A 20056-nucleotide genomic window follows, 5' to 3' on the forward strand; every position below is an offset into this window, starting at 1 on the left:
ACCATCTTAAAGGTATGCAATGTAATTCATTCAAAAGTCAAAAAAAATATTATGTAGTGGTTCAACAATTCTCACATGCACGCTATGGTTTCAGGATATCACGAACTAAAACTTGAGGATTCATAGCAGTTTTGAATCATTAAACAAGAAGATCTAAAATATATCATTTTAGTTACTTTGCGTTTGGTCTTGTCTAGACCCAATCTGATTTCGTAAGCTTGTAATATTAGTACTACTTAGTCGCCTCATCTTTTTCTGCTGTAACCTCTCTGCTCAGGCACTTTGAATGCTAGCGAGAGTGTTTATCCTCATTTTAAGTAGATAAAACTGAATGGACCAAAAAATTTCTAAGTACTTCCATACAGGTTTTAAAAGCATTCGGACCATTGATGACTGATGCCATTTTAACAAAAAAAAGTCTAGAATAAACGTTTGCTTTTAAAGACATTGTAAACAGTATCACTTCTTTTGTATAGTTTGCACAACATTGTCAAAAAAATTATACTTTTTTATTAGTACAATATTTAGTCAGTATTTTAACTGACAGATAGGGCAGATAGTTGTTAATGGTCTAGTAACCAAAAATTCAAAAGTTCGTGGAACTTCCCAAATTATTCAATAGTTATCTTCGTGGCAAATCTATAGACTTTTCATACACAATTTTTTGCAATTGGTTGCAGAACTCTCTCTGTTTCTTACTATGCTCTACATATTTACAACTTAAGTTGGAAAAGGCTTTTATAAAGCCTAAAAATATATATAAGAAATATTGCGGCTAACTTAAATTTTCTCGTTAACCAAAACACCTACTCACGCCATAATAGGAATTTTACATTGCGATCTAATCGATAGCACGTCAAATGCAACACTGTGGTACTAAAAAGTAAGCAGAAAGGCATAAAATGAAACGAAAAATTTAAATTGGTAGAACTTTATTTCTCTGGTTGTTATGGCCACCACAAAATGAGTCAAGCTTTGAGTGGATGCACGTATGACCATTTTTTAAATTGAATGCCATAAAATGGTATATAGTCTCTTTAACTCAAACGCATACCAGCACATAAGTTTGTACACCAGTGGTTACACATGCATATCTGCAGCAGCTCAACGCCAACTGCGAAGGCAAAGTATGTTTTTAAACGCAGAAAAAGCAAACAAAACACACACACTCTGATAACATAACGAAACGGTCGCGTAACAACGTAAAGCATTTTTACGACATTTATTTACGGTGTTCCAATTTTTTTTCCGCTGCAACAATCATTATGGACAATCTCAACTTTGATTTAACTACGCATACGTGAAGGCAGCAGCCTTCGCACACACACACACACACACACATGCATGCATTTATATATTAAACTCTTGCACAAGCAAATCCTGTTAGCAACTTACACACGTACACATATATTCAGCCTTTGTGTCGCAAACATTGTTGAGCCGCGCTTAAGTGGTTTATGTATGCCATTTTGTTTCTACTCTGATGCATGTGTGTGTGTGTGTTTCTGTGCCGGTGTGGTCTAAACAAGTCTGCTTCTAATGCGATTGAGTTTTGTGTAATTCCAATTAAAGTCAAATGAAGGGTAAAAGTGGATATGCGCGGTTATACATGGATATAAATCAATGTTAGCTAATAAAAGTTGAGCGCATTGCCAGCAAAAGGTGGTTTGGTTAAACGGTTTTGCGAGTTATTTCAGTGCCGCAAAATGTAGCATAAAAAAGTTTTCTATTTATTTCTTAGTGTGTAGTATGAGCTCTATGAAAGTATTTATAAAGCACATTGCTAAGTTATTGAAGTAGGTATTTTGGCTATCAAATTCCAGAATATCTATTCCAATTCACATCCCCAAAATCTTTAGGACTATCATCAAGACGCCGATTAACTTATGAACTTTTACATATCTAAACTTATTGGGTATTTTTTGTAAAAATAATTACTCATATTAATATGATATGATAAGACAGCCAAGAACTCCACCAACTATAACTTTCAACTTCCAACCATTCTTGAAACAAGTCAAAGAACCAAAATGCCAGACATTTCTAAGACTTCCAGTTTCCTCAAATGCATTTCTTTTAAGTTACAATAATCGTAGGCGATACGTTTCTGCAACCAATTAGGATCACTTTTTACTTCTACAACCTGCTAACTTCTGTTTGAAAAAGCTTTGCTAGAAATGCTTAAGATATTTTGAGTCTGCTGAGTAATCAAAGCTTAGAACCAGTCTTCAAACTAAGCTAGTATTTTATATAAAAACTATACAAGTATATATGACTAGAGAGCATTTAATCCAGCTAGTCATAAAAATATTTCCAATCAAAAAACGTTTTTAATATTTTAGTAAAATAAAAATATATTTATTTTCCAGCTATTAACTTTGTTCTGCTCGCACTGATAAGATGGTTATTCCTTTCCTTTACGTTTTTATTACACAGTTGATATGAATCTTACATATGTATACACTTCAATAAGATTGCATAAAAGCGATATAATGCCTTTTTAACCCCAAAAGCGAGTGCTGTTGGCCTTCAACTGAACATACATGCACATATATGCCCCTAAAAGCATGCATCTCATATACATGTTTTTTAATATAAAGAAATATATTCTATTTGCTGTTTATCAAGCTCTTGTATTTTTTAGCACTCGCAAAAATATCGCTTCTATCCTCCCTTTCGCTGTACGCGCACATTGCAAATTCATTTGTATACACGCACAAAGCATTTGATGATTTGATAAGACGACAGCGAAAAATTGCAACTCATTTGTTAATATCTTGTCGTGGCATCGCATAAAAAAAACCATACAAATACTACAAGCAGATATGTAAAAATGAAGACTTACATACATATATGCTAGGCCACCGCTCGAAGCGTAATGATAGATGTTGTGCTGTTAAGTTGTATACACAAAGTCAGCTTTATATGCAAGTGTTGTAAGGAATGTCTCACTCTCACGCTCACTTAACCTATCTGCTGGCATATCGCTGGTTAACATTTAGCTTTGTAGCGCTGTCTACTCGTATATGTGCGTTTAACTGCTGCAATGTGTGTTATTGACGTCTAAAAGCGCCTTACGTCACTCACCATACGCATTTATATAACCAAACATACATATATGGTAATATATATATATATATATTGATATATATATTTGTTTACAAACGCTCAACCGCTTACATGACCCTTTTTCACCAGGATATATTTTTCTATACGTACTTGCGACCGCGTGCTGATTGTCTTATCAAGATGGCCCTTTACATGCATAGATATATATATATGTATTTTATCAGTTACGCACAAGGTTGCAAGCTACTTGTGTGGCAGTAATTTTGAGTGAAATTTTTCAAATCAACCAGTTGATAGCTTGTGTATTGAATGAAATGAGGGTACAATTTTTTTACATTTCATTTTTTACCCTACTTTTTATGATCTCTCGACTATTTGCCTGAAAATGGTAAATCACACTTTCCTGTTGAAGACGGAAATTTCATTTGCTCGCCTATCATATTTTAAAGTAGCAATAACCGGTTTTTCTTGTGATACCAATAATTTCATATGAAATGCTCATATGACACACTAATGCATACAACTAATATAGGTATATATCGATATATCTATATCGAATTTAGAGGTCTTCAGAACATCATTATGATTGAAAAATATTAACAGACTTATGGATCTTAACACGCTGAATACAAAGTTTCTGCACCCATTACACATTGTCTTTCAAGTCAGTTTATTTTTCGACAGTTTCAAAAGTGCAAAAATCACAGCTATTTCGCATCAAAAACAATACTGTTGTCAACATTGACCTGAAAGTTACCCCCTAAAAGCTGTTTTTGTCTTACTCGATTGGTAAGAGTACGACCTCAGAATCAAATAATAACCATTACAGCACGCTTTTAATACACATGAAAGCTCTTATAAAAGCTCCTGTGAAAGCTTTAAATAAATAAACTATGGATATAATTCTTAAGCATCTTTAACGACCAGCTCCAGCCGTCCTAGGTTCGTAGAAACTTTTATGCATGGTAGCTGTGAGATTCACTGCTGTCTTAAAACTCGAAATTTGAGCTTTCTTTGAAATGCGACCTGTGCGCTTTCATAATTACTTATATAAAGCATACTTCATTACAAATTTAACCCTAATATCTAGTATCCCTCTCTAAACAGAAATCCGCAGTAAGAACTATCCAGTGCCAATTTGAACGTAGTCACATATCGACCTATATCTTTAAGATTATATCAAGTACTGCCCACAAAATGGACCAGCGGAAGTTGTTTCTCTCAAGAATTTCTGCTATAATCTTATGCGGTTGATTCTAAAAAAGTCGAAGAAATTTAATTAGTTATTTAGCATTGAACCCACTGCTACCGTTTTTTGAAAACTCATTTCCTTTCTTAGTTGTAAAGTATGTGAGAGAATTTCACACCTATAGTTTCCAACTGACCAAATATCAGTTTTTTATCGAAAATATATTTATACGCATATTTAAAGCCTTGTATGACACCTTAACTCCTTATTTTTCAAGCCTTCTCATTAAAGAATTTCTCAAATTTTCTAACATTTTTCGCTTCCAAAATTACTTACCTGCACAGTAAAATATTTCAACCATATTTCCGTATCTCCGTAAATCCCTAAACGTTTTTATAAAATAAAAAGCTCACTTTCGCCTACTCTGCGCTGCGCTTTACCCCAAATCAACCTACTTAACCTATTCTCCAAGAGTATGTAATACATTATTAATTTCAAAAGCACAAATGACAGCTGCACAATTCTGCCTTCAAATGCTGGCGCCACAAAGAGCAGTAAGAGCAAAGCGTTTACACGTCAAGCCCAAACGGAAGGTCACAAACGCAATACGCAGAATGCTGTAGCAGAAAAATTTCATCAATTTTCGTGAAATCTTCATCAAAAATTAATGAAAAAGTAAATAATAAAGTAATACACCGTTAAATAATCCAAAAACCAACACCATTAATAAAATGCCAACGAAAGTAAGAAGGCAAGGACATGCAAAGCAAGCAAAAGTGACAGTAAAAACAAAAAAACTAACAGCTCGAAGCAAGCAGTTGGATTTTGTTTTTGTACACGCGGAAGTGTCTGCTACGCGCCTGCCAATATGCAGCAACAATACCATAAAATATGGGCAAATAAAATGTTTTTGACACCGAATTTAAAACGCTACCCAGATAGGCTATACGAACGTGCAACGAACAATGCGCGCTTAAGTAGATATGTTATGATGTGCTATGCGTAGCTTGGACTCCAGTGAATCTTTCATCGATTTGTTGGGATTGTAATAGCGCATCGATTCGTTTTTCCGTTATGTGTTGTCGCGCGCGCAAAGTGTGGCACCAGACACTTTGGCTATGCCGGGGGGCGTCTGACCTGTTGGCGCTGACAAGCACTGCTCGGACAGTCAGACATTGTCGGCCAACTCACTCTCCGTTTTAACGTCGCGACGACAGAACTGTTGCTATATGTATTTCTGCTGCAAATTTGTTATTTCTGTACGTTGCGTAGTCAGTTGCCACGATTGTCGTTGAAATTTCGATTTCGTAGTTTGCAAGGTATTGTGGTACAGTGTTGATAAAAATATGCGGAATTTTAAAGCTTAAACAATCTCAATTCACTTCTTTAATTCTTGGTCTATTTCATCAGATTCCTGATAAAAGTGTTTTAAGCTAATGATAAAGAAAGCTCTCAAAAACGTTCTAATATCTATTTGAAATGGAAAATACTACCCTGTATTTCAAGACTTCAAATAGTATAATCAATTTCTCTTTTAGCTAATGCACGGAAGTACCTATTGCACAAATATTCTCCCACTTATTCCCCATATATTTGACAACTAGATGTCGATCCGTAATACCAAATTAGAAGTTGGAAACCTCGACTTATTTTAAATTTTAGGGTAGCGAACAAATATTTCTATCTATTTTGTTCTAGATTGTTGTAAAATATCAAGAAACCTATTTAAAAATAAAATACAACTCTGGGCTTTTCTGAGTCGATACCATTTAGTCGACTACTTGATTTTTTCGTTTGTTATTTATCGATTTTATTTTAAGCGATATTATATGGAGTACAGATATCGGGTATTAAGTAAACTTGAAGTCGGAAAGGTATTTAGTTTTTCTATGAAATCGTTTACCAAACAAAATTTACCGTATCGACATAACTCATTTCGGAAACTTCCTCCAAAAGCACCACGAAATTGTCAAGGGTCCACATATAAAAAGCACTGACAACTCACACCTTTAGAATAAACGATAAGATAGAAGAATCTTTATGCTTACATTTCTGGAAACACTGTACTTAAGTAGCTTCCCTTCTCCTGTTGCTTGCTCTTAACTCCTATACCCAACACCTTCAATGCAACACACGATATTTTTACCCAAATATTTATTTTACGTATTTCGACGAATGCAAAATTTCTGCTTATTAGCATACTTGAACGCCGCGCAGACAAGATTGGGGCACAAGAAAAGGCGGAAGAGGATTGCTTGAGTACAACAAAAAGGAGCAACCAGGAAGTGGAAGAGAACGTGCAAAGAGTGTTGATGGCAGAAACGCCTGTGACTAATAAACGAAGAGGAATTTCACAGCGCTGGTTTCTGTCAAAGGTGCTATATAAAAGAAAAGGAGGATAATAGGATAACAACAACAACAAGCAACGACCAATTTTTTTTCGTTTTTGTTAACGAATTGAATTTTGATAAATTACTAACGGTACAAAACAAAAGCAACACAATCATTATGTTGTGTAAGTCGACAGTTCGGGAGAGGCTGCACGGTTCGCAAACTAATACCAACAGAGTGCTTGTTCTTATAGTGTGTGTTTTTTTTTTTTTTTTTTTTTTTTTTTGTTTTTCGCCGTCAACTTCAATTTGATTTTCATAAAGTCAGTAAGGAAAGAAAAGAAAAATGTTTTACACGTCAGATTTTGAAGCTAATTTTTTTGGAAGGAGACGTGGCAAGAGCTAGAATCTGTAGTGTACTGGACTGTAACATTTCGCCAGAAAATCAGTGAGAGAAAGTAAATAGATGCGTAAATAAATAAATATTTTATACAAATAACATACAATAATGGATTTTTACATCAAATTTTAGACTAGTATAAAAATAAGGCGTAACGGTGTGCAAGTTTGCTGGCAAGTGAAAGGTTTATATACCCAGTGGACACTTAATTGTTTAACACGTAATCGTTTATAGGTATAACATACAAACAAGTTCTAAATGCGGTACAGTTCTTGAATTTTTAAAGAAATTATGCAAAGCCTAGGGGCCATATTGATTGCTTAAATTTGCAGATCTGGTCTTCCAATTAATACGAGTACAGATTGGAAATTTTTTACGTGGGGAAAGACGATAATATTCATGAAATAATATTGTACTAGCGAAGGTATAAACTGAGTTGTCACAGCACATAACTTACTGACGAAGGACCTACGCTCCATGAGGAAATTGTAGGCCGGCGGAAAGTATTGTTTAACCATAACTAACCTTTGAAACAGACAACACAAGTAATATATGCAATATTCAGGACACAGATTAGTTTAAAAAGATGGTATATATCCCAAAAACCTCACGCCACAGGTCTCCGAGGTGTACATATGCTTTCTTACAGATGTAGAAGCCTGTAGTGTTCAATGTGTGCTGGGAAATTGTTTGGTGAGTAGTCAGCAGCTTTAAAGTACTTGCAAGGTACAACCACAACAGAAGAACTTTTAACCTTTTCGACAGTTCTACACCCCAAAAGCCTCGATAATCCCTAACCTCAAAGTTAGAGGTATATTTTCTTGCAAACTCTTATAATATTTGAGAATAATTGTTTTATAGCGTTCCAAACTGTGAACCCAGTGGTCCAATAATACTACCAATTTTCGCTTTGAGCATAAAAATCACCTGTTAAATTACGAAATGCAAAAATGAAGTAAAATAGGAAAAAAATTACAACAACAAAAGTAGCAACAGCTGCAAATGAAAATACGGAAGCGTTAAACAACTGAATGGCACTTAACGCTAAACGAAAGCAGATTTTTCCCACACTCATACAATTTACACTTCAGCTTTTTCCCAAGTAGTTAAGGTGAAAGTTTCCAGAACACACACAAACCCACATAAATACATGCATACATACATACGTACACTGACAAACAGACAAATGCAAATACACACCTTGTGTAAATACTTGAGCCGAACAAGGCGAGCAAGGAAATGAGGATTAAAGTGAGTTGCACGTCAAGTTGCCACAGATGAGTGGACACTTCCGGGTTTGAGTACGAACTGGGTGCCATACGGACAGGCCGACGTACTACGAATCGAATGGGCGGTATATCGTTAAAATTTGCTTTCTGCTCTACTTTGTTTGTGTTGTAGGTGTTGCTTGTGGTTTATGCGAACAAGAAGAGGTGGTCAAGCAAATTCGGTCGGTCGGTTGGTTCAAGTGAGCTCTGTTACGGGGCTATGCAGAGGTGAATGCTGGTAACGCCTTGCACTAACTGCTTTAACAAATTAAGTGCAAATTCATTTGATTTTTAGTGACTACAACAGCTGACACAATGACAGACTCCCCGGGCGAAGGCTGTTGTATATATGTCAGCCAAGACTACGAGTATTTTATTAACAACTTGTCAAAGGAAACATCTGATTTGTGATCACTATATATATGCCTGCATACATACTCAAAAGGGAGACAAGTTAGAAGTGGTGGTTAATAAAATTAAGAGCTGAAACTTTGTTTGCTGTTATGCATAATTGCTGGGAGTAACCCAAGAATTTTCGGTATATATAATGTGGTAGCGCTTTTAATAAAACTCGACGCGGCATTGTATTTCATTTCTAAGACTTGGTTATGAAGTGTCAATTTAAGTCATTTCTTTCGGGACCTGTCTTTATTACATAAAACATTTCTTGCCTCTCAATATGTAGAACGTTTATAAGAAGTTTTTAATGTCCGACTAACTGAGTACTTTTTTTCTATTTAGTCCTATTTAGTAAAAAAAATCATATTTTCTTATGACCTTATCGGTATTATCTAATTTTTGTACAGATTTTTGAATTTCCGACAGCATTTTCCGATATTTCTCTTTAAGTAGCTTACTACTTTTATTACAAAATCATACATACTTTTTATATACAGCAATGAATTCATAAATGTCCAAGTAACTATATGAAATAATTGACTACTACAGTATTCTCCCCAAGCCTTTAGCCATATTTGTTATGTATGCCAACTTGTGCTTGGAGCAGTGACTGGCACGTTGCTCTTTAACAACGCACAACTTTCGAGAACTTGAAACTGCCTTCAAATGTGAACCACGAAAGTTTACAAGATATCCCATTGGCTAAGAATAAAACCCGTGCCGCTCTAGTTGGTATACCTACACCCAACTGAAGCGGGTATAACACCCACCATACGCTTGAATGTGATGATCATCTGTGTGTAATAGTGATCAATAGTAATCTTCATCGGCGCTGTCTGTACTCCAATCGATTTCGCCGTCTTCGCCATTCAGGTAGTCACTTTCATCCGCATCCACTTTTGTAGTACTACTTATTTTCCGACTTTGAATAACATTGCAATCATGAACGGCAGGTGGAAAACCGTCGTGCATAAATATTGCTTCCTCATCTGAGTCGTCCGAACTTGTCGAGGAAATGGCGTAACATTGTATTGGTTTTGCTTGTAATTGTTGTGGCAACACACGCTCCTGTTCTTCTTCCTCTTCTTCTATCTCGTCCTCATCTTCTTCTTCAGCAACATCTTGCTGCTGTTCTTGAAATGGTGGTGGCGCTATGTGCTCTCGTTCTTCTTCTTCATCAGAAAACTCCATATGCTCATTTTCTTCTTCTTCTTCCTCATCAGAAATATCCATAGGTTCATGTTCTTCAAACTCTTCTTCTTTATCATCATCATCCACAATATGCTCCTGTTCTCCTTCCTCCTCCTCTTCTTCTTCCTCATTATCAGCAACAACTTCCAGTTGTTCTTCTTCCTCCTCTTTTTGGTCAACAATCACTATATGCTCTTTTTCTTCTACCTCTTCTTTCCTCTCTTCTTCCTCATCATCAGCAACAATTTCCAGCTGTTCTTCTTTCTCCTCTTTTTGGTCAACAATCACTATATGCTCTTTTTCTTCCACCTCTTTCTCCCTCTCTCCTTCCTCATCATCAGCAAAAACCTCCAGCTGCTCGTGTTCATCATCAACTACTATGTGATCTTGTTCTTCTAACTCATCTTCATCTGTTTGTACGTCTACTTCTTCTTCAGCAGCAGCCAATTGTTGATAATTGGACACATTCAAATTTTGCAATGGCTCTACAACTTGTGGGTGCTGTGCACCAATCTTTACGGGTGCAGCTTTGAAATGTTGACACGGTCTTCCGAGCTCCAGTGGTGCCCTTAGATGCAGAAATCCGGCATGATGTTGACTGATATAATTTTGATATTGCATCATAAATTGATGTGGTTGCTCCATCAATTGTTGTAGCAACTGAGGTTGGTGTCCATGTTGTTGCCGTTGAATATCTAAGAAATATTGTTTTAATTCAAAATCTTGTGGCTCCACTTGTCCCGGCTGAGGGATGTATTCCACAGCGATTGGGCGGTGAGGTACCAGATTCGTATCATATACGAAACCACAACGACATGGACAGTAATAAAAAAGTTGACCATTTAGTATATCTTTTAAAGATCTTGCCTTGAGCTCGAAACCTTGATATACTGCATTTTCAATCTGCACAATTTCACGTTTGAATACCATGTACTCGTGCGCTTCGGTCACAATATAATCACGAACATCGCCATAAGCCTCATAAGGGTTACTATTTAGATTTTTCGTAAGAAAAACACGAATACTTTTATTTATCATGTTTACGGTTATTTTTCTATCTTGACGATACTGCGTCTGTCTAAGCTAAGCACTAACTGATTCACACTGCAATATTTAGCAGCAATTTATAGCGAATTTAGTGCGGTTTGGTAGATGTTAGAAGGATTATGGGTTTTAAATTTGGTGGCTTAAGCTAGCAGGTAGCGATTATTGTTGTTGATTTGTTGTTTTATACTTTTTAATGACCTTAACAAAATTGTTTAAGCTTTATCCTTTTGAGATCCTTAGTTGATTTCCGGGTAAATATACAAAAGAAGCGATAAAAAACTTGCGTGGAACAATTATTTAATTAGTTTCACGACTAACTTTAATATAGAGTTTAAATACCTTGGAAAACCCATAAAAAATGTTATACGTAATTGAAACAATACCCTTCTCACTCAAACAGATTACCTCTAGTTTACGAAGAAAGGAAAAAAAAGTATGCTTCCTATTCTTCAGCTCTGTGCACAAAAGAAAAGTAAGTAATATTAATTGCTACCTGCTCTAAAAAAAAATTTTTCGCTATTCCTTAAGAAACTTCAAGAACTGTTTAAAATACAGCAAAAGTTGATTCGAAAGATCAGTTTACGTTTGAGAAGACAAGCCTCGCACAGCTACAAAACTTCTGCGATAAAAACTTTACACCCGTCAGATCTCGAAACCGCAGAGTTAGAATAGAATTTGAAAACAACAACTTCGAAATCTACAACTACATTACAGAGTCATACTATCATGATCATTGTCACTGCGATGAACGGCCGATGGCGAAAGAAATAACCGAGCCTCGTTTTGAGATGGAGGTTGTAAGTGAGGTGCGTCGACTAGACGATTTAATGGATTCACTTGAGATGTCACTGATGATCAACCTATAATATTGCCCTTGATTTATAGTTTGTAGTTTCGGTAGGAAATCTTAGTTTCATAAAATATAAAATGCAAATAAATTACTGATGGTGATCTTCTGGATTTAGACTTAAAATATAAATAAAACATTCGATTATATATCACTTCTAACACTGAGTATTGCTTCATATTCGAAGACCTTCCTAACTTTTCTCTCAAAGATCGTGCAGCTCGTAGTATGAGACCATTCAAATTATTTTTATTTCAACACGAAACCTAATGAAGTCAAACCGTTGGATATTATTAAACAGACGTTTTATAAAGCTTTGTGGGTCATAGTTTTTGCGAAGTAATTGCCAACTGCCAACTTTATTTGACCCATATTTCTTCTCTTCTCTTTATGTCATTAAAATGTTCATTACAAATGTATAATTTTATAACAGGAAGCCAACAATATTAGGGTCACCTGACAAATGAAAATAATACAAACCAACGATAAAAGGAGATATCAATTAAAAAATAGGGTAACGAAAGTAAATGAGAATAAATGCAATTCACGCAAAACCAATTCACAAAAACAGGAAATGTAAAACGCAAATCAGTTCAGTGTTAATGCAGAGTTGCAAAAATATTTAAAGGACGGGGGAGTTCACCACTTTTGTCAATCGAACTGCGTAAAAATTATTGTCAACCTAGTTTTGCATACCCTACTTGTGCTATTATTATACGATTCTCTTTTTCAACCAGCGCATACAAATTCACTGCTGGCAGCAGAAACTCCACAAAAGTGGGGAAAAAATGAAGGAATCACTCAAGCGCAACCAACTTTTTTGGCGTGCTGTTAGCAAATGACAAACTGCGGACTGGGTCAAACTATTTTCTAAAACTGCTTTTTCACTCCCAACAAACGAATGACGAGTAAACGGCAGAACGAGTGAAGCAGTGAGTTCGCCTGAGTAGAACACGAAATGTAGATCTATACACTTGTGAATGCCACAATTTCCAATCACTAATAAGGACACTTGACTTTGGTGGTAGCCGGTCGCTGATAGAACGTGCGAACGGCGGCAGGAAAGGAGTATTAGCAGTAATCAGTAAAAACATTAGATGCTGACTAACAAATTTGAGGAGCCGAGCATATATTGCTGCGTAGCTGAGTGCTGATAGTTAACAGTTGCAATGAGTAGTGAGTTAAAGTGTATAATAAAATTGTAAATTGTTAGACGCGCAGACAATTTCGCATCAGCATACATATATAAATATATACACGTACAAGTATATAGCTATAGAAATGGAACCAACGAACATTTTGCACTTCCAGCGACAGCAATAATCGAACCAGTTTGTGGTGGCGAAATATTGAATGATGATGTCGTTGAGCTGTTCGACGCTCATTAGAAAGTCACTTTCAGCATTACTCAAATGCATTTTTCAAGCATTTTTTCAACTTGTCTCTTTCCGCACCTCATGCTCGTTAGCATACGATGCACAAGTTTGAGTTATCTATGTCGTAGGAAGTGGCATAGGAAATAATACTCAGCAGGATTTGCGTTCATCTAAAAACTGCAGACAAACTTGCTGCAGCACGACAGTTATGTCGTTAACGGAAAGGGAAAATTATACTAATGAGCTTTATTTCGTCATCGAAGTGCTTGTTGAAATATACGCTCGTGTTAATCGCTGCGAAGAGCCACTCTAGCGCAATTTTTGCCTGTGAAAGTGTATTTGCGAACTTTCACTTTGGCTAGAACATTAATGTGTTGATTTGCTGGCGAACATAATCGAATAGTATGCACTTTAAAGCTCAAATTCGAAATGATTTGCAAAATCGATGATAACTTACGTACTGGCTGATTCCATGAGTTAACCTAGTCACGTTTAATACGATGTAAAGACATAACTGACCACGTAAAAGTGAAATACCATTGAACTTTCTGGATGGATAGTCTAATCGTGATCTTACAGAAGCGCCAATTACGCCCACCAAGTTAAAATCTGTACAAATGGTTTCAAAGTTGACATAGGTTCAAAATAAGCGGCGAAGCAGAGTCAAAAAATTGGTAGGGCACACGAAAGACAATGAACATGAGCAAAATCTATTGCTTTGAGAGAACCAACAACACACATCAACAATGAAATTTTTTCATAAGAAGAAAAACAATGATCATGATAGTTAGACTCTGGTATTTTCGTATTATGGCTGTTGTATTCCAATTGTTGCTTTCATATTCCATTAAAGCTTTCCGATTTAATGATATTATGGATGGAAGCTTTTTATTGGGAAAGGTTATTAGGTGTGCGAGACTTCAGTTCTTAAAATGTAGTCAGATCTTCCGAATGAACTTTGCATGCATTTTACATGGTTTTAAAAGCCTTTTGAGCGATCAAAAGCATAAATGATTTAACGAGCAGATAGTAACAGGCCGCTCTGGTCGATCGAATTTTTTTTTCTCCTTTAAGCCTCTTTGTGTTATAATAACCTCCGTTATATACAAACACTGCAAGAGCAGTATTGCTAAAAAAGGTAATTAATATGTAGGTAGACAACAAAAAATGGACATTTAACCTTGAGAACATACATAATAGATAAAACCCTCAGGCGCAATTTTTTTTTTGTTACGAGAATCTTTCTTAAAAAAAATTATTATTTCGAAGGTTTAATATATGAAGTATGAATATCATATCTGTTCTTTTAGAAATCTCTTTGGTGTCGACTATGAAAACTCCAGGCGTTCCAGCATTAAAGTTTCATATACGACTAAAAAACTTTCAAGAGTTGCAATGTAATTTAATTTTTATCATATATTTTGTTGTTGCCCAACAACCCTAACATCCTGTTATCACTTTTGAAATTAATGTTATAACGTTGCCATAAACATAGACCTCATAAAAATACAATCAAGAAAATGTGGCAAGTTGCGGAATTCACTGAACAAATTATTGTTTACGAGAAAACAATAAAATTAACAAGAGAACACGCAAAGAGGCACTCAAAGTCAAATGAATGCCAAATAGGCAAAGTAAAGGCAAAGCAAACCAACAAAATCAAAGCAGCTAACTCAAGCAAAGCTGTGAAATGGCAGCAAGCGGTTTCGAATTAACCGAAACAACAACAAAAGTAGACAAGCTAACGAATAGTGCTAGCACTCAGTTGCTAGCTGGACAAACCGACTTGCGTCTGTCGGCTTAATGGCATTTCTGCTTCAAAAAGAATTTGAAAACTTCATTGTAGAATTTGAATTTGCGTGTGAATTTGCTTTGATGAGGCTGATGACGACTTCGACATTCGCACGTCTGACGATTGCACGCTGCACTGTGCATACCAAACAGCATGGACCCGTATAAAGGCAAAAATATTTCGAAAAGAAATTACAGCAAATAAAGAGCGTCAAAGGCAAACAATGAGGCAAGTTGAAGTGGCATTAAATTAACGAAAAGATGCGAAAGCATAAACGTGACGAAAAATGCGAAACGCGAAAACAATGCCAATAAAGAGTGAGCTAATAATTTTACGCGTTGCATGAGTGCCTTGTGTATACGTGTGTGTGTGCATAAGGCGTGAATTCAGCGATGGGGTGCTAAGCTAATGTACTGAGTGGGTCCAGCAACAAATGAGAGAAATTGATCATTAGAGGCGCTCGGTAGGAGGCAGCTGTTTGCCGCACAGATGGTTCCACAATTAAATGCCGTTAGGTTATAAAATAAAAAAAATATGGCAGAGAAAAACCGAAAAATATATTTGCAAATTATAAAACGAGCCTGAAGGGTCTTCAAAACATGATTACACAGCCTTTGGTGTGCGCGGATTTGTTCAGTGTATTGACTAGTGTATGATTTCGTATCGAAGACAAAACATCATGGCAGTAAGTAAAGGTTTTTAAAGAGACTCTGTAACTTGGTTGATACTGCACCGTATTATTTCCATATAAGATGTTAGAAAATTAAAAAAATAAATTTTTGAACCATGAGACTACTACAGCCTAGAGAAAGAAATCAATTGAGGTTTGCAACGCAACCCAAGGTCCATCATCATATCAACCTGTCTTGGTCTCATTCTTGTACAAGGAGATAAGTAATTGATTTATATGGTCTCGTTAAGATTTAAATATGTGAACAGATACCTAGAAGAAAAAAATTCCGCTGGATATTAATTAAACTCAAATCATACAGGCCTCATCACGAAGGCTCCGAATGAAACAAGCCGAAAAAAGATCGAACTTCTTATTTACAAATAGGTCCCTATTGAATATTTTGAGAATTGGGAAGGTTTATTCTATTGAGACTTAAAACCTTGTGATTTTATTCCACATCTGTTATGGATAATAGGTTAGAATCTATAGCTGATCCTCAAGGAGGAAGGTACATGCTTGGACTGATGAAGATAGTACTTGGTAAAGCCTGTAAACCCTTTGTTGTTGTCTGTGACCTTTCATAAATCTACTAAGAAGAAGTTAAGATGATTTAACCTCGTCTTCTGTCAAGTAATTTCTATAACTGACAAACAATAAAACTTTCCATATTTCCGTGTGAACCTCGGTCGGTGGCCAGTTAGAACCGCTACAACTAGGGAAAGATGAACTTTGCTGAGTGCGAAGAACTCATTGGGCTTCTTACGATTTCCCTCATGCCAGCAGGATCCAAGTAGTCTTCTTCTGTCTACACATAATGGATATTTTACGGTTTACCTCGAAGAAGGATCCGTCGAGCTTTCTTTTATCTACATGTAACAGACTTTTTACGATTTACCTCATACCATAAAGATCAGAGAAGCCTTCCTCTGTCTATTTAAAAAGTATTTCTTTTCATTTACGAGCAGCTTTACAATTATTCAACTACCGACCGTCTCCGAGTCAGATAGCCTGCATTTTCACAAACTTCATTATAAATGCTTACGGCTTTATTTTATACAACTGTATAAATACATACATATACGTATATGAAGTCCAATTGTAAAGAGATTGTTTATATTTTCGTATACACAGCTACGTCAACAATTTCATTACTTCACCTATGCATTCGTTTTCGCTCATGCTGGATGCATTAATTCGTCACGCCATTGAATGACGTTAAACACGTATTTATAAGCGCATATGTATGTACACATATATATGCATATGTGCCTTCATATGCACCTCCGTCAGCTTCCTCCAACAGGTCCTAGCACAAAAAATAGCCTTAACATTTTCAATAGCCTCAAATTTTATTTACTCTTGCAATGCCTTCCCTCATTTACCGCGGCCTACGTCTTCCTAATTGTATTTCTTTCTTTCTTTCATACTCACCAACGTCCGGTAATGTAATCAACACGACTTTTCCGCCTTGCTTCAGTACTTGTGCCACACTGCCAGCTCCTCATTTTCATTTTCTTCGCCTTTAATTTTTACAAGTGCAGCAGATTTTCGCTGTTCAACGGTTTACTCACCACAACTCACATACCTTAATTCATACCTTCCCTCGTATTTATTGCTGTGCTGTGCGAGCATTCGTATATTTATCGAAAAAGAAACGCAGTACAAACAGTCAGCAATTGGTCACTCAAAAATGCCCTCCAAAATCACTAGTCCACCTTCACCGCTTTACCCACACACTTTTACAACTTTTACACCAATGTCCTGCGTGTCCACATGTCCTGCATGTAATTTAAAAAAGTTGTTGTTTCTCCATTTTTCGACTTGCTCTTCTTATACTTGCTTTCGCCGAAGCGCACGCTTCACTCGTCATGTATGCGGATTATTCATTCACTCATTCGGTTACACATTCATGGATGTGTATGTGTGTGTGTGGTGTTGTTGCCCAAAATTGTTTGTCATTTAAGTTTTTTTCACGCTTTGTGTGGCATTCTTCTTTATTTTTTCCAATCTTCGTGTGGTCGGTAATTTTCGCCAGACTTTCAAGGCACATCAAAGTACATTTCCACCAGCTTGCAAGTGTGAGTTTTTGTAAAAGGTTCTGACGGCCCTTTGCATTAAAAACAAAAGGGGAAAAAAAACAAATTGCTTATTAAAATAAAGGCGGTGAAAAGCATACGAGAAAGTCAAACAGAAGAAACTAGCAGAATGTGGTGCAGGAAAAAAATGTAAAAGGTCGCCTTAATTCATTTCCACTTCGCTGAAATATTTTAATGACTTCTTTATGACTTTAACTCTTTTTTTTTAATACAATTCCTCTATTAGTGTTTCTCCGCACACATATTGGTCTTGTGTGGCAACCACCTTCCATCGCTTATCCGTTGGACTTTCTTTTATGACCACAAATTTGTTATTATGCTATGTGCCACAGCAAGTGAAAAGCGATTTATTACTTTTATATTTGTATTTTTTGGTTAAGGAGTCTTTTTTTACAATAAGTGAGTTTTGAAAAAAAATTTTTTCTTTCCGCATTCTCTAATTGCACATAAAATAACACATGAGCTCATATGATTATAATTACGCCTTTCTTCCCTTCTCTGGTTCTGGTTTATACTATATGACTTTAAAAATCATTGCATTATTTTGTGTTTAGAACTTCTCTTCATGCATGAAACATTTTTTTTTAATATTGTCAGCGAGAGTTTGAATTCATTCAAAGTAATACGTTATGCTAATTAAAAGCTTTATAGTATTTCTTAAAAAAAATAGAAGAATAAAATAAAATTAAACCCGATCGACGAGTAGAGATTCATACTCCATAACCTGTTTCGAAAAGTATCAATATCAACATTTTTCCACAAACAACCCTCGGAACAAAATGGCCGTCTTTTCTGGCAACGGAGAAGCTTTTCATAAATCGGTTAAACCTTCGGAGTCGATAATTTTTGTAGATACTTAAAAATGGGTTCTGTTTTTTTTTTTTTTTTGTTATGCAGCTAATTTTATGTCATATATACTTTAAAGAAAATGTCGTTCGAACAGGCACCATGGCTCCGTTTGCATATCTAAACCCGTTTACGCCAATAAATTTGCGTAATAATCTTGAACAATCGCCAAGCTTTGTGAAACGTGACACAAATTTGACACAAATCCGTAAACAAATATGGCCGCCACGAGCTGTCAAACTATGTCATTCCTATTGGTCGACGCTGAATATAAATTGACGAGCGTGACGAGTTAAGTCGATTTCGCTATGTCTGTCTGTCGGTCCCGTCCTTTACTCAACAAGTAGCTGTTAATTTATCGGAACAGCCGACATCAGAACACTATAGCATATAGTTGCCATACAAACTGAGCGATTGAAATAAAGTGCTTGTATGGAAAACGTTTTCATTTGACGAGATATATTCACGCAATTCGGCATGGGTTACTGTCCTCTTTGGCTTGGAGCAATATTCAAAGAAATTATTCAGATCGAGTCATTATAGCATATAGCTGCCATACAAACTAGCCAATCAAAAGTTATTGTAAGGAATCTTTTGTATTTATGCATTTTGTATTTATACAACGGAAGTTAATGTTTTTTCTTGTCATAAAATAATGTCAAAATGAATGCTTCTGCAAAACATCCGATTGAAAGCACCAAAATGATCAGCGTAGAATGAATATGACTTCCATAAAATTAAAACTAGTTCCAATTCTATTGTGTTTCATCAATTATTAAAATACTTCTTAATAACTGCTCTGACTCAATTTTCCATTTAAAACAGTATGTCAGCTCAAGTCTCCGGCACTCAATCAATATTTGAAATTAATTTTATTATATCGATTTGTGGATTTTCTGTATAAAATTAAATAATGCCAAAACCCCTTTTTCATTCTGTAACAACAACAACAATAACAAAGTCGATCACATCGCTCGTCTCCACCACCTAAACGCGTATGCTTGACACACTTTCAGCAGCTGCGGTTGCCTTCGAAATAAAGGACTTTTAAACGCCACCTTCATTTACTACCGCGTCGCTTCAATCAAATGCCAATCAAATTGACGTTTTTCAACTTTTTGTTGCGTTCTTTCTGCAGTTGCTTGCCGCAATCTTTTGCCACACGCTTGATTGGATGTGCCCTTAAAAAGGTACAACAACAGTAATAACAACAACAAGAGAATCAATAGCCCTTGCCTAACTCGCTCGGCTGCCGTCAGTGCTGGCGTGTTGTTGTTGCTGGGTCCCAAGTCGCGCAAGGCACATAGTATGTATCAAATTCCATTACTGGCTGTCAAAGTCATTCGAACTTTGATGGCTGGGAAAACGCGTTAAAAGTTGACAACGCCATTGCGTTCGGTCTTACGCGGCTCTCGTGGGGCGGTCCTGGGGCAATAGAAATGCGTTTGCAGAGCAAAGAGAGCCGCAACGTTTAAATAGAAATCAGAATCACAAGTTGCGCGCTGCGTAAGAAAAGCGGTTAGCACAGCTCCG

At 36.2% G+C, this 20056-nt stretch overlaps 1 protein-coding gene across 1 annotated transcript; it reads right to left on the reverse strand.

Annotated features, from left to right (window-relative positions):
- Positions 1-9465: 9465 nt before the first annotated feature.
- Positions 9466-10884, reverse strand: LOC138857721 (uncharacterized). Its single transcript, XM_070111368.1, has one exon. The coding sequence runs from the start codon at positions 10882-10884 to the stop codon at positions 9466-9468; it is 1419 nt and encodes a 472-aa protein (XP_069967469.1).
- Positions 10885-20056: the final 9172 nt, after the last annotated feature.

This window comes from Bactrocera oleae, chromosome 6 (genome assembly GCF_042242935.1).
Source record: "Bactrocera oleae isolate idBacOlea1 chromosome 6, idBacOlea1, whole genome shotgun sequence".
Classification (NCBI taxonomy): domain Eukaryota; kingdom Metazoa; phylum Arthropoda; class Insecta; order Diptera; family Tephritidae; genus Bactrocera; species Bactrocera oleae.